The sequence below is a fragment of the Thermobia domestica genome, chromosome 5 (genome assembly GCF_964235325.1).
Source record: "Thermobia domestica chromosome 5, izTheDome1.hap1.1, whole genome shotgun sequence".
NCBI lineage: Eukaryota > Metazoa > Arthropoda > Insecta > Zygentoma > Lepismatidae > Thermobia > Thermobia domestica.
Genome location: NC_137458.1, coordinates 199324704 through 199341342, shown reverse-complemented (window position 1 = coordinate 199341342; position 16639 = coordinate 199324704). Strand labels below are relative to the sequence as shown.

Below are 16639 nucleotides of genomic sequence, written 5' to 3'. Positions count from 1 at the left end.
CCTATTTCTGGGGCCTCGGGCCCAGGCCGATTTCTGTCATCAACGCTGTACTCAGGGCAAACGAATCTTTCCAACGCCACCACCTACATTCGACAACTCTGTGTTTAATAGGCAAAGGGGCCTCGGGGCCCGGGTCCGATTTCTGACATCACCACTGTGCTCAGGATATCGGAACCTTTCCAACGCCACCACTTACATCCAGCAAGACCAATGTTTAAAAGAGAAATAGAAGGAGGGACTCGAGGCCCCATTCCTGAGGTGTCGAGGCCAGGCCCTATTTCTGACATCGCCGTGGTCAGGAGATTCGGACTTTTCTAACGCCACCATCTGCGTCTAACAGCTCAATGTTTAATAGACGACTGAAAGGGAGCCGACCCAAAATTTCAGCACTTCATTTCTGGGGCCTCAGGGTCAGGGCCAGATTTCTAACATCACAACTGTGCTCAGTAGTCCTGAACCTTTCCAATGCCACTACTCCATCTAGCAACTCCGTGTTTAATGGGCGAATAGAAGGAACCTGTGCCAAAACCGGGATTCCATTTGTGGGGCTTCAGGATCAGGGACCGATTTCTGACTTCCAGTTTGTCAGGGGACCCGAACCTTTCAAACGCCATTACCCGCGTCCAACAACTCCATGTCTATCACGGTTTTCCTATCGTAAGAGGATTTTAATGGAATTTTCTCCATGTTTTTGAATTAAAAATTCACGGGCTCTTTATTTACCCTGCTCATAGATGGTAAATTTTATTGTAACTTAGGCAACCTTTTTGAGATTTCCGCGGTCTGAAATTTTCTGAAAACACTATTTGGGACCTCGGGAACACATTGTGATCAAATGTGAATCGAAAAGTCGCAGGCCATTTTATCTACACGTCTACTACGTTTTCTTCACAATTTTTATGTAAAAGCTGAAGCACCAAATGTACCTACCTTTTTTCTTCTCACTCTATTTTGAAGCATTTGTTCTTTTATTTTCTCTTAATTCATTTACTGAACCTTTGTTCAATTTTTTATATTATGTTACCGACACGGTTACCGACACGCTGCATGCAGACTTCATACAGACATGCTGAGGCCAATTAAAAAATGGACATGCTTTTCAATGGAACTCGAAGCCAGGATAAACTCCGCCTTGTAATCTGTAGCCAAACGCTACGGATCACTCTTCTGTTGATACCGACAATTAGATTAACGAGGATGTTTTTCAAACTTATCGTATTCGTCGGTATTAAAAGCTGAATAATATGGCTGGATTTCGAACTTCATTAGACAGTTAAAAGCTTTCTCGCATATTAAATATCCAATATTATAGTTTTTGTCTGCAAATAATAATCATAATAATAACAATAATAATAACAATAACAATAAAGATTGATAAATCAAATTATGCTACTGAATCTTCTTTCCTACTCTTAGCAAGTAACACCAACGTTTTATTAGCAAATGTAATTGACAAGTTTTGTAGTTACAAAATAACCTATAGTGTTTATATATATATATATATATATATATATATATATATATATATATATATATCAATCAGGGTGGTCCAATAGTAGGTATACACCCGTGCGTTGATCAAGTATAATATTCTAGCTTATAGGTTTATTTGCTTCGGCTGTTTCGAGCTTAAGATATAAGTAAAAAGACATTAAGAATAAATAATAAAGAAACTATGGATAACAATAAGAAATTATATAAAATGCAGTGAGTTGATCAACACACACACATATATATGGGTGATTCTGAAATTAAGGGGAATTTTGGCATTGGAAAAATCTTAAAATTAAAAATCGGAGAAATAATGTATAATTTAGTTTTTACACACCTAAGGGCTAAACAAATACAATCATTACAGTGGATGAGGTCAAGAAAATATATTTTTTGAAAAAAATGGTAATTTATTATTTTGGCAAACACGGTGGTTACATTAATATCCACGGAGGTTACAAAACATACTCAGTGAAGATATATTTAAGTTTTATTCACTGGTAAAATGTAAGACAATGTAATATTTTGAATTGAATGCTTAATATAGATTTGTGCACACAGCTAAAATTGCAGTAAACATAAACCGGAATGTTCTATTTTCCAAGAAAAGCTGTTCCAATCCCGCAACAATGTCTTTAGTATCCACAGTGGCTCTATTTGCTTTTGAGGGAAACACAATTATGAGTTCTGCCTCTATTCTGTAAAAATTCGGAGATGTTAGTAGACATTTTAGGGCCACGTAATGTCTGATGGTGTTTCTGGAGTAGTATACATAATTTCAACATAACAAAAGAGTTTGCTGTGTAAGTTCTGTCGATATCCCCCAAAAATTGGCATCGTTTTCGTTGTCACTGGCGGATTACACATCTTGATAACAAACGCTTGTTGAGATTTATTTAGTACTGGGTGCAGTAGTTAAGTAAAAATACGGAACTTTTAACACGTAACTATAATGAAACTTCTGAACATCGTTAGGTTAGAGTAAGAGTACGAAGATCTGAAATCAAGTTGCAGCAGTTCATAAATGCTGTTACATAAAAGAATACACTTTATGGTTGAAACACACTGAGAAAAAAATTGTAGGTGGCGTACTTAAAATGATAGGTTACATGCGTAATTCCTGTAGTTTTTGGACTTAATGTACAGCAGATGTATAACTGAAAACGCATGTTTTATAATATTTTCTGTGTAAGTGTTCCATTTATACGTACTTTCCGTATGAAACAATGTCGGCGGTCAGGATCTCACATACAAATGGACTATATAACATATAGCTGACGAAGGTAACAGAAGTATATGCATGTGATATACGGAAAACTGTAAGATGTCAGACATCCTGCAACGCCATGATGTAACATCTAAGGGCAGTGCCTATGCAGCATGCGGATAACGTATGCTGCGTTCTGATTTCTATAGTAAGCAAGAGGATATTGTATATTTGTTACCGCTGTCCGGAGAACGGATTTTTCTCTGTGCAGCAGGAACAGAGTTGTTCTGTCCCTCATGAAAATGACTGGATTTAGTGTCAGGATTACATTGAAAGCAGCTTAGTCTGCGCATATTGAATACCAATGTGTTTCTTCCCCATGTCACTTGACGGCACTTCCATCCCCTTTGGTAGCTATAACCAAAGGAGATTGCCCCCCTCATTTCAGTTATAGTTCGCACACTGTCAACAGATGTAAACACGAAGCGTGAAGAACATTTTTTACACAATGACTGGGGCAACCATAATATAACTCGTGATATCAACATATTTACGGAATAGATTACATTTTGTTGATAGTTAGCATGGAACATTGAAGGATTTTACAGCTGATTTCAACATACCTATTGTTTTATTCATTATAAAGATATGGAGAATTAATAGATTACTTGTAGCTACAAATGGCTACTTTATTGGTTGAAGCAAAAAAAGTAAAGTTGACTCGGGCGGAAACCGAACCCGGCACCCTTTGCACGTGAGTCGTAGATGTTCCTCAATCTGACACGCCGTCACTTGATAACTGTATGCGTCGTACGATATATGCGGCGAGTCGGAAACTTCAAGACGCTTTTTCTCCGTTATTTTTGGCTGTTGCGCTCTCCCAGTTTGTAATATTAAGACTTTAAATATGTACTAGCACTTCGCGAAAAATGACTCCGAAGCTCATTTAATAAAGTCTGCTTTCTCCTTGTTAGTTTTATTTCGTTTTGCAATTTTCTCACCACTTTTCTTTTGGCTGGTTTCTACCCGGTCAATATTAGGCCCAACAATATCATTCCTTAAGACATTTCAATTGTTACCACCATTATCACTGTCAGAAGGAGTTGTCTCTTCCAGCATTTTATTTCCTGCTTCCTTCTTTTCTTCGTTTCTTCTTTTCTTTATGCTTTCTAACTTTTTCACATATTTTTTCCTCTGGGCTCTTTTCTCTCGTTTACTCATGTCTGCTATTTTTAAAAATCATCCCGCTTGTAGTTCTGGCTTTGTATCTATTTCTCTCTTTTATTTTGAATTCTTCGCATAATACAGGATCTGCTTTTATTCTTTCTCTTCTTCGTCTTTCTGATTCTCTTTTCATTTTCCTACTTCTGATACCTTACTTGGCTTTTTCTCTCTACAGTGAACGCTTTTATTTGATTCCATTGTTACGTTTTCACTACCATTCTTTTTTCTTGGTGCCATTCTCTCTATAAAATAAAAAAGTAAATCAATAATTTTAATAAGCCAAGTTTAATCAGCAACAAACCTGTTTTTATTAGCTTGCACTCTACAAAGTGCACATCCTAACACCTAACTTCAAACATTTAGTGCTTTTGTTCAAAGAGATAAGCAACAACAAATGGTACAGATGTTCTATTTGGAAATTTTTACTCATGTATAACATTTAATTAAATTTTAATTCAATATTCATCAACCAAATCATATATTATTGAAGACAACATGTAATTTATATTATAGTAGCATGTTTAGCAAACATATGATGGAATTTTTGGAATTTTTCCTCCGGGTAGCTCTAATAGGTAGCATTTCAATAAGAAGCTCATAGTAACTCAAATATATAACTATTTTTTATAATAATATCATGAAATGCTCATTATGGTAACCTCCATGGATCACGTGTAACCTCCATGCTAGATACAAACCATGGAGTTTACAAAAGTGCACTTCAGACAGTCTGATATTCAAAGCTAGAAGACTATATATGCAATGACTTCGTTTTTAGTAGGAAAACTGCTATTTTAACAATAATCAATTGAAAAAACATTTTCAACATTTTTAATAATAAAACTAGCAAATACATGGAGGTTACAAGATCAAAGAGTACGCACCTATTTTCCACAAGATGTGAAGATTTTTCACGAACACAATACTGCACACACACTTATCAACATATCACTCACAAAATGGCTACTCTGAGCTTCACTTTCAGATCTAGAGACTGGACAGTGTTGCTTCCTAGTAGAGTTTCTGGTAATTTTAAAAGTAATCCATGGAGGTTACCTCACAACTCAGGGACAATGTTTTCGCATTAAATAGGCCATGAAAATGACCTTAAAATTTAATTTCTTGCTAAGTAGTTTCATTATTTATGTCTTACAGTAGTAACTTATGCGGAGTTTTCACGAATTTTCTAGTGAAAACATGTTTTTCTCTTCTGTTAATGTTGAAAAATGCTGGTGGGGACACTCCACGGAGGTTACATTTCACATATTTTTCGCTTTTTTAAAAGCAGAAAAATAAAATAAATGTTAAAATAAACTCTGGGAACACAAAGTACTAATTATTTTTTTATTTAATAATAACGTTGTTACTTTAATATTGCATATCTAGAGGCTGAAATATCAGAGGGACTGAAAATTCCCCTTAATTTCAGAATCACCCATATATATATAACTAAATACTAAACAGCTGTTCAAAATACTAAGTAAGTGAGTAAGTAGTTTCTTTGATTAACATCTTTTCATAATATTGCTTTTTGTTCAAGACTATATATTACAGACAAAAATAAATAAAATAAAAAGTAAATTTTACTTTTAGTTTAACGGCCCATAGTTACGCTCTTTAGACTATAGGAAATGGATGATTAAAGTAACTGCTTGTGAAATTTAATTTTTTGTGCTCTCCCACCGAGAATGGAACCCGCAACCGCGAGCACGTTAGAGGCAAAACGAGAAGGATTTGCAATTTAGTTTAATTCCCTGTATTACGTAGCTGTGACGTATTTATAAATTTCTTTCATCTGTACATGATAGATGAATATTCTTTGCAATAAAATGTAGGTTCTTTACTTTCGAGAAAGATCTAGCAGATAAAATTCGAACCCATGCTAAAATAAGCATTTCTACAGAGTTCCGTGACGTTAACCTCCAAACTAGGGATGGCCAGAACCGGTTTTCGGGTATCTGGTCCTAGAAGATCCGGTTCCGGAACCGGTTTTTCGGATCCAGGTCTGGAACCGGGTTTTCGGATCCAAGTCTGGAACCGGTTCTGAAAACCGGATCTTCAAGAACCGGTTCCTCGCGAAACCTGTTCCGCTGGAACCGAAACTTTGTGACCATCCCTACGCTAAACCCGAGCTGCTGACAGACTGTGAACAGTGCTAGATGAAATGGTAGATGAAATGCTAGAAGCGACAGGCAGGCGCCCAGGCGGCGGCCGCTTGTCTCATTTGGCTAAATAAACTGGGTAACTGGCAAACTCATTGGCTAAACAGGCAAACTGGCCAACTCATTTAGCTAAACACCCACTGGTGGACCAAATTTTCTTCTGGAGGCACAAGCGCATGGTCCTCTTTGCAGTGTTTTGAAGATGAACTTTGTGCCTCCTTTACGGGTCTTTGAGGGCTTTCGGATCCAGGTCTGGAACCGGTTCCTAAGATCCGGTTGTGGAACCGGGTTTTCTGATTCAGGTCTGGAACCGGTTCCTAAGATCCGGTTCTGGAACAGGGTTTTGGGATCCAGGTCTGGAATCGGTTCTGAAAACCGGATCTCCGAGAACCGGTTCCGCCGGAACCGGATCTTTGTGGCCATCCCTACTCCAAATCACAAAAACATGACTTCGGAAGTACTCCGTTTGTGTGCAACTACCTTTTTTACAGACTTGAATCATCGCTTATTACCCATTATGCTAGGTTTTGACTTTCATCTATCTGTATATCATATGTACAGGTTGTTAATGAACTATACCGACAAACTGTAGAAGGTGGTTCCTTACATCAAAATCAGAAAAAAAGCCCATGTCGGCCTATTGAGAAGAGTCTATTGTTTTAGAGCTGGGGCTGTCCAATATCATAGAAATGCTAAATTCGAAAAATTGTAGAGTGGCGGTCTATATCAGCGTAAAGCAAGCCATACATACACAATATACACACAGACTCACCTGACCACGGTCGGACGAGTTTATCTGCACTCAGGGGGAAAGAAACGGGTTTGGTCACATGTACAGTACGTGGAACAGCCTTCTGTAGAAAGTAATATAAATGAAATGCATACCCTGTCATAATTAATTGTAATATATTCTTTGGTTCATTTTTGTTGAATTGTGATTTAGAAATTTCAGTGCAGTCTCACGTAGAGTATTGTATTTCCTAATATTTCTGTTTTTCCCCTAGGAAGTAGCGCGTGAATCCATGTGAAGGAATGAACATATAGTGTATTGAAAGAAGAATGCAGGCAGTAGGACAAGGAAATTTAACAAACTTATCATCGCCTCCACATTTACTTAGGTTGTCGGATGACATTCTTTTAATGATACTTGAATATCTTCATCCCAAAGATTTGATGAGTGTACATGAGTAAGTATTAATAATAAAACTAGTTTTTCAAGAGAGTTCGTCCAAAGGTATATTTACATACATGTTGTACCGCCGTTAATTTATTGGACGTTACTTCACAATCCGTTTTCAATATCAAGGTTTGATCAACGTGTGAGAAGATTCTCTCGGGCACTTCACAAAATTATGGAATAATTTTCAGCGTAGTACGCTTCTGACGCAGAAGGAACATTTGGTGTAAAACCAAATTAGTGTGACCTTTCAGTCTAGTCCCCTATACTACTAACGTATTTTTCCAACCGACTCCTATACCATTAACGATCTTTCTTTCTTCCCACATCTTATAGTAACTGTAGTTCCGTCCCTTTTCTCTTGCCCATCCCATTCTTTTCTCCTAGGTCAAAAAGAAAAAGTCTCTTATATTAAATGAGAAGTCGAACAGAATTTTATTCCTATAACCTTAAGAAATTTGAACTTATGGACTCTTATTATAGTAATTCTATGCCCCTTTACTACCCACCATCTTTCCTACTTTTCTACATCAAATATATATATAGGTAGATAGATAGATATATAAACGATTAAACAGGTGTCTAATTATTTTAAATGACCAGACCAAATACTCAGTTTCGTGTATTTAACCGAAAGAGACTCCGAAATATAGACATCTTTTTTAAAACAACTGTAATTTCCACAACTTTTTCCTCGTCACATCTTTTCTTTCCCTTTCATGTCATATACTGTATGAAAAAAAGAAAAACACTGAGACATATGTCTAATTTTTATAAATATCGAATTTCGTATCTCTAACCCTCAGAGATTCCAAAATAGAAGTAAACGGCTCCTGAACGGGACGTGTTATCCTCTCCATGATGTTCAAATCCATTCTCAATAATTAGTCAGGTATCTAGCTCGGCAAGCCACTGTCGCACTTCGCATCTCTCAACAACTGGCGTTTCAAGGTTGAATGAACTTTCTCTTTTTCATGAAATGAGCATTGCAACCTTCTGTTTTAAGATAAAAAATTTTAAATCTAAATATTTAACAGAATAAGGAGGTATCACTAATAAGTTTAATTTCGAGAGTACACTAAGTAATACGAAGTACATCTATATATATAAAAGAGAACGTACAAAATCCTTTGTCCGCTCATCACGCTAATACGGCTGAACCAATTTCTTTCATTTTTGGGGGGTTGTTAGGATTTGGACCCTAGATGGTTTTTATCATATCACTTTAATTTTCAATTACCAGTGTCTTGAGATAATTGACCATTCAGGTGTCCATACGTACAAATCCTTTGTTATTAGTTCATCATAGGTAAAAATAAACGTATTTATATGCAACCCGCATGACCGTGTGACTCGGCGGGTTAACATAAATGACAGGCGCTATAATGTTAACATTTACTGCACACTTGAAAGCGAAAAAGTAAAAATTATCTAAGTAACAAAGTTTATTGCGTTCCGGGGTGACCGCAGCGAAGCGGGGCGGGTTAACATAAATGAGAGGCGATATAATGTTAACATTTACTGCAATCTTCTATGGTTTTTATCATATCACTTGAAAGCGAAAAAGTAAAAATTATCTAAGTAACAAAGTTTATTGCGTTCCGGGGTGACCGCAGCGAAGCGGGGTGAACGCTGCTAGTCGCACATAATCTTATTATTAACTTCCTAGTAATGATAGGAGACAAGACTTGAAACTTAAGGCTTTTATAAGACTTAGGAATGGTAGTTAAGTCTTGCGAGTGACATCGTTCTGGACTATCTTCTCAAACGTGAATCAGTTTTATCAAAAGCGACTCAGGTGATTCTGCTTATATTTCACAAATAAATATTTAATATTTAATATTTAAAATTTTAATATTTAATGTGTAAAACTAATTCTTATGTAAAAAATATTCAGGAAAGGTAATTTCCTTTTGGAGCTGCTTTTTTTTCTCTCTAATACGGCGTGCGATTTTATTGATACTTCCTTCAACTTGTAGAAATAACTCTGTTTGGGGTTGCAATACATCAAGTTGACGTGAGGTAAAAGGGGTAAATTCTACCCCATGTTGCACGTTTGAACATGCTCATAAAAATAATTTTCCAGTGAAACCTACCGAATAAATTATTCGATTTTATTAAAATATGTGTACATTTATCTATTTTATCGCATTCAAACAATCCTCACTTTCTGCGATTGAAAATAGAAGGATAAACGGGAACAAATACCCCAGACTTTTGGATTTCCATGTTTTAAATAATATAATAAGAAAATAATTTTCTGTGAAGACGTTCGCCAAAATTGCTAGATTTTGACATAATAAAGCGTATAGTTTGTTTATGGCTTAACAAACATCCCAATGCATGCAGTTAAAATAGATCAAGACTCCCTTATTCTCCCGATATTCTGAAAGTTATTTCCACGATAACTTTCGTGGAAAGTATTCGCTTTTGAACAACGTAGTATATATATTGCTTGCAATTTAAACTACTCATAGATATGTTATCCCGCTGGCACTTGAAAGTCTCGTCAATAGTAACTTTCGTTAAAAAAAAAAAAAAAAAAAAAAAAAAAGTGCAATATGTGCATTGTAGTATATTATTTCTGATGCCCGCAAGTTACCAAGATTTCCTTGAGTTTGAAATCAATCAAAAATGAAGAAGGTATTCTTTTGAACATGACTTTAACATTCATTTTGTGATGATAAATTGTATTTTTGAAAAATCAAAATATCGGAATCACAAATAAGAATACTGCATGTGGTCAAAATCATATTCGATATTACGGCACTAAGGGGAGGGTCGAGCTGGATGAGCCCTCCTCGCTATGCCACTGCCTCAAAGCATAATCATGGGACGTTAAAGTAGAAAAAAGACTATGTCAGAAGAGAATCGGCGATGCTTATAATAATAATAATAATAATAATAATAATAATAATAATAATAATAATAATAATAATAATAATAATAATAATAATAATAATTATTATTATTATTATTATTATTATTATTATTATTATTATTATTATTATTATTATTATTATTATATTATTATTATGAAAAATATTTCCTATTGTTTGCTAGATTAATATTCGCGTGTATTTTAGCATTTTAAAGCCCTCTGCTTTTAGGAGGGGATTTCCAGGAGTTGGCGCCTTAAATTTGAATGTTTCTTCAAGAGATTATTCAGTTTGTTTGCACATGCTAGGCAAAATACTGCTGGGTAGAATATGCACGAGAATTTATGACATGCGATATTGACATTTATAAAATGTTACGATAAATTATATGGTGTCTACTAGTAGGTCCTACTAAGTAGGCTACAACCTCGAGGCGAATATCAACTTCCCTTCACACATTATCCAGTCTTAGGACTGGCAGTGTAATGGTAGTGTATAAATTATTACCATTACATTGGCGTGCTTAAAAGTTAACAATTGCAGGGGAAATATACTTCCCTTTGTCATCATTCACTTCATTAACTAAATATCAAGTGCAGAGTTAATACACTCCCTTTGTCAGTTATTAGTTTCGTTTAAACGAAGACTAAACGTAGATTTTTTTATATATATAAAATATACTACGTTTTTCAAAAGCGAATACTTTCCACGAAAGTTATCATGGAAATAACTTTCAAAATATCGGGAGAATAAGGGGGTCTTGATCTATTTTAACTGCATGCATTGGGATATTTGTTAAGCCATAAACAAACTATACGCTTTATTATGTCAAAATCTAGCAATTTTGGCGAACGTCTTCACAGAAAATTATTTTCTTATTATATTATTTTAAATATGGAAATCCAAAAGTCTGGGGTATTTGTTCCCGTTTATCCTTCTATTTTTAATCGCAGAAAGTGAGGTTTGTTTGAATGCGATAAAGAAGATAAATTTACGCATATTTTAATAAAATCGATTAATTTATTCGGTAGGTTTCACTGGAAAATTATTTTTATGAACATGTTCAAACGTGCAGCATGGGGTAGAATTTACCACTTTTACCTCACGTCAACTTGATGTATTGCAACCTCAAACAGAGTTATTTCTACAAGTTGAAGGAAGTATCAATGAAATCGCACGCCGTATTAGAGAGAGAGAAAAAAAACAGCCCCAACAGGAAATTACCTTTCCTGCATATTTTTTATATAAAAATTTGTATTACACATTATTCTTAGGTTATTGGATTTAAATATTTATTTATAAAATATAAGCAGAATCACCTAATATGTACTTCGTATTACTTAGTGTACTCTCGAAATTAAACTTATTAGTGATACCTCCTTATTCTGTTAAATATTTAGATTTAAAATTTTTTATCTTAAGACAGAAGGTTGCAATTCTGGTTTCAGGAAAAGGAGAAAGTTCATTCAACCATGAAACGCCAGTTGTTGAGAGATGTGAAGTGCGATAGTGGCTTGTTGAGCTAGAAACCTGACTAATTATATTGAGGATATATTTGAATATCATGGAGATGATAACACGCCGTGTACCCCAATGTTCAGGAGCCGTGTACCCCAATATAGGGACACTTTAGTATAATAATAACTTCCACTGATATAACTTCCTTTTCCTCATCGAATTTCTGTAAACCTTCATTAGGGGCGACTGACGTCAAAAATCCTATACACTGTCCAAATTTAAAGTTTCTGGCGTAAGCGGTTTGGCCTGGACATTGATCACTCAGTCATTCACTCAAGACTTCTTTTATACATAGAGATATATGTTTTAATCAATAGGACACCTCGTTTATTTCTTGAATAAAATAGTGCATTGTCCGTTGCAATATGAGAAAATAAAATAAATTATTTCATAATGTTTTGACTTTTGTGTTTCTCACCGAAAAGAAGGAACATTGTGAAAAAATAAATGGTGATTAAAATGCGTTGTACACTCGGGTGAAAAGTCATTGAACCGTGAATCAGTTACAATATATATATACACTCAAGTAACCAAATGATTGTTGGCCAACCATTGATTTTTAGTTATGACCACAAAATTCAACGGTTGATAACATTTTGATGATGTACGTTTTGCGTCAGAAGATTTCAACCAACCAATTGTCACCGGAATATCAACGAAGTTGACAACCATTTTGAACGCTGGGCTACAGTTATTTCAAGTGCATTTAAACGAAAAGATAAGGCTGCATAGAAGCGCATCCACGAGGTTTACTGTGTCTGGACTCAACGGACTTCGTAACTTTTTTAAATAATGTAGTGTGTTTCCACAAACTCACGGGGTTCACATAGTCCGTACCCCCTCCGATCTTTAGTACACGCCCCACATAACTAGTAGCGTTGGTAACATTGGTAATTTTGAATCTGCTTTTTTCTTTATCACTGACATGTAAAAATAACTAACTGATCGCACAGTGTGAAAGATGGAGCATAATTTCTATTCATAAATTTATATATAATATTAAAATTCATCTTACAGACTTGATATCGTTCTTTCTTCCATTATAGATCACTTATGGAAAAAGAGAAAAGAACTTCGTCTAATTTGGAAAATGTACTTAAAAAAGATAATTGTTGATAATAAAAATTAAGTTTAATTTTTCACACAGGTTCGATCAGTTAATTATTTATGATGCTAGAGATAATAAGAGAAGCGGATTCAAAATTATCACTGTAACCAATGCTACTGGGTATCTAGGCAATAGGGTGTCTGGGTGCAGTGAAGTTTAACTTGATATTTTAAATTTAAAAGATAGAAAAATAACGTCGTGAAGTGGCAATTATATAATTTTGACAGTAGATCTCATTTAACAATTACGCTACCTAACAATATTCAGGAAATAAATATAATAATGTAACTACTGTATTCAGGTCCAGAATTTTGTCTCTTTCTTGTAAATAAGGTTAGCTTAACATTACATACCAATAAAACTTAAATAATCCTGTTGACTGCTATGACTCGTACCCATGAGCTTGTAGCATTTAATTCGTTATGAATTACAAAATTTGTCTACACAAAGATATAAAGAAAAATACCTTTAATGATACATTCCTGAAAGAGTACATCAATGTAGATACAACAATGTTTGTTGTTGTTACCTTTATAAGTTTGTCGTAATATCGTAAAACATATATATAGAGTGAAGTTGCCGTAATCGTACCGTCTCCCAAATCGTACCACTACCTTTTCCGGAAAGACGCATAGTACCGCCTGCCACCTGATGAGTTTCTTGGAAGCTACTCATTAATACCATAATTCACCAGTTGGTTCATTGTCTAGAAGGGACGCTGTCACGTTTTGTGTTGTGAAAAAGAAAATCAAGCAATTTGATGTAAGAAATTGGCAGCTCTTCGTAAGATCTGTTCTTCAGGTAAGAAAATAGCAGTTATTTCCAATAATATAGTTGTTTGATGCATAGTGTGCACTACATATTTAGATAGGTACTAGTTACGGTCAACGTCACATTTGGTGATAATACGGAATGTTTGGTTTATTAGCGTAGTTTCCTAAATCGTACCTTAAGTAAGTTGCTAAAATCGTACCGGTACGATTTGGGCGACTTTGGGTAGTGATGATCATCTTCGTTATCTGTTTTCAGCAGTCAGTGCAAGATGCCAAAAAGACAGTACGGAAAGTGGGACCCACAAGACATGCAACAAGCTTTGAATGAATTTAGGGCTGGAAATATTGGATTTAATGAGTGTTGTTGTAAATATCGAATACCTAAACCAACCTTTATGAGGCATCTTATGAATAAGGTCAAAAGGGGCACACAGCGTTCGTAAATGGAAGAGAAACAGCGTTACCTCCTGAGGTAAAAGATGAACTTGTTTCCCAGATCATAAGATTTGAAGAATGACTTTTTGGTCTAAGTCTTACAGATGTACGGAAACTTGCCTATGAAATCCTCGAAGCTAATCCACATCTTTCCAATCCTTTTAAGAACAAAAAGATAGCAGGAAAGAAGTACTATGTTTTTATGAAGAGGCATCCTGACTTAAGTCTAAGACAACTCTACATTTCTATAACATTTAACTGTTTCACTGGTTTTGAGGTAGTAAATGCGAGAAAGTAATAATGCAATCATAAACAAAAATATTGATATAACATTAGTTGTATTAGCCTGCAGCTACGGTTTCCCTATATGTCTATTTGTTAATATTGTGTGATCCCACAAACAAGTAGCCTGTTCTTTTTTTTTTTTTTTTTTTTATTTTACTTAGAAGTGACACGGTCTTAGTTATCTTTCTTTTTACGTATAACCACACGTGATAAGCGCAAACATATCCTTTTCCATGTTGCATTTTATAGGTGCGTATTCTGTAGGATATTTATTTTTATTTCATAGGCGTAGTCTATAAGGTCGTACTTTTCCTACTCTTATTTGTACTTCTAACACTTAAATGCTTCGTTGGTTTTAAGACATTTGTATCAATCAATGATCAATGTAAGAAAATAATAAGACAATAATAAACAATATCATTGACGTTCTTCTTCACATTTTCCATACTCTTAATTCCTGATATGCTGGTATGATTTACGCGACTCTAAGGTACGATTTAGGAGACTAATTTCCAAAATCGTACCGTTTTAAAGGTTCGAGAAACTGCGTAATTTCTCACAATAAATGAACAACCTAATTACTGTAGTAAATATATTTTTCCCTAAGATGTCTGCCTTTATATTGATGTGCTTCAATTTGCTTTTGTGTTGAAAACAGATTTAATGAGGAAAAAAGGAACCATTAATATGTTTTTTGGTTATAACGACGTTTCCTAAGGGACAATGGATATAGAAAATAATGAGACTTTTTAATTGCAAAAAAAGTCATCAAGTCTTTAATGTGAAGTTAAAAGGCTGATAAAATTGGGCAATATAATGGGATTCAAGCGGACAGAGATGAAAAAGGAAAAATCACGGAGGCAGCCAAGACGTCAAGAGTGATTTTGAGTTAGTCATGTGGAAAGGAAGAAACCACGGACTTTGGGTGAGAGGTTTCCACATTTACCGGTAAGTTTAGCTACCTCCTCTAGTAAAAAGAACAGCTAAAAAAGACAATCTGAGCCATCGTAGTTGGTTTCCTAGCGAAAATCATATTAGTAACTTGTAACGTAGATATTGTGCAAATAATCGCATTATGTACATGGTGTAAATAAAATTGTGACTAAGCATCTTGAGGTAAATTAGGGTTCTTTTCCTTCTATAAAGAAGAGATCAGAACCTGCCTCTCATGCTCTAATACGACAGCGTGGGATACGGTTTCTGAAATCATCTGTCATACCTAACTCTAGATATTTAATTAACCGTTTTTATTAATCATGGCTCCCCTGGCGACATGCTAAAGATCAGAATTTTTTTTAAGCTAGTTTTTACATATTTTTACACCAGGTTCTATTTTTGTTTAATATTTTTTTCTATTTCTTGGTGAAGGCTGATGGTTTTTCTCAGTGCAATTATTTTAATAAATTTAGTATCTCTATAAATTTTTGATGTTTGGTTGAATGATTCCGTCTGCCGTTAACGCGTAGTGCAGTTCAATCGCAGAAATTAGGTGTAAACATCACCAAGATGCAGTCTGTTACTAATGAGCTTACTAATTCCTGGTGACATTCCACCCTCCCAGCCGCACAGGCTGCCACCTCGCAGCCTTTCACTCACCAGATTAACAGTGTTATTCCACATAATCAAGTTAGTAGGTCACGCGTGACCAACATCCCAAATCCGTCTGCTGTTAATCCCCACACTCAGGGCACAGGTCTAACATTGTCGGCTACTTCCCCACCCATACAGGGAAATTCAGTTGATACTACTATTCCAATTCATCCAAACTCACTCAGCATATTTTCGGCTGCCCCTTTAGAACGAGCAGACCTATTCATTACTAACTGAGCGCACAGCCAAAATTGCAGGTTGGAATGAAGACAAAATGCGTTCTATCTTCCCGTTATTTCTTGCAGACATTCGTCTGTGTTGGTACAAAAGTACAGATTCACTTTCCACCCTGCCATGGAATACACTTAAAGAAAAATTCCTAAAGCAATTTGGGCCAAACAATCTACCTCTCTCAGCAGCTGAAAAATATAGATCAAGAGTTCAAGAACCTACAGAATCACTCCTCCATTATTTATATGCAAAAAAAAAAAAAAAAAAATCATGTCTACCCAACTAGATCACCTTTGATGACTTTTTTTGGGTTCGATTACAGGACTATTCCCTCACTTTATTATAGAATTTTCTCGAAAGACTATTAAGTCATTTGATGAACTTATAGAACGAGCAGCCACAAGGGAGAGGACAGACAGGTTAGCCCAGCGGCACCTAGCCAGCTTAACCACCACCCTTAACTCCCCACCACAAACCAACCAGCAAGTCCCTTTAAACAATGTAATTTCTCGTGTAGATTCCGTTCAATTCCAATTTAACACACATCTTAATCCTCAAC

The 16639-nt window shown here is 35.3% G+C and overlaps 1 protein-coding gene across 2 annotated transcripts in view; it reads left to right on the top strand.

Annotated features, from left to right (window-relative positions):
• LOC145686340 (F-box/LRR-repeat protein 4-like) overlaps nt 1–16639 on the top strand; it is a 110442-nt gene that overhangs the window by 50180 nt on the left and 43623 nt on the right. For both annotated transcript variants that reach the window (XM_081759566.1, XM_081759565.1), the window contains exon 2: nt 7089–7271. In XM_081759566.1, the coding sequence (XP_081615692.1) occupies nt 7144–7271 (128 nt within the window). In that variant the 5' untranslated portion in view covers nt 7089–7143. The remainder of the gene's footprint in view (nt 1–7088; nt 7272–16639) is intronic.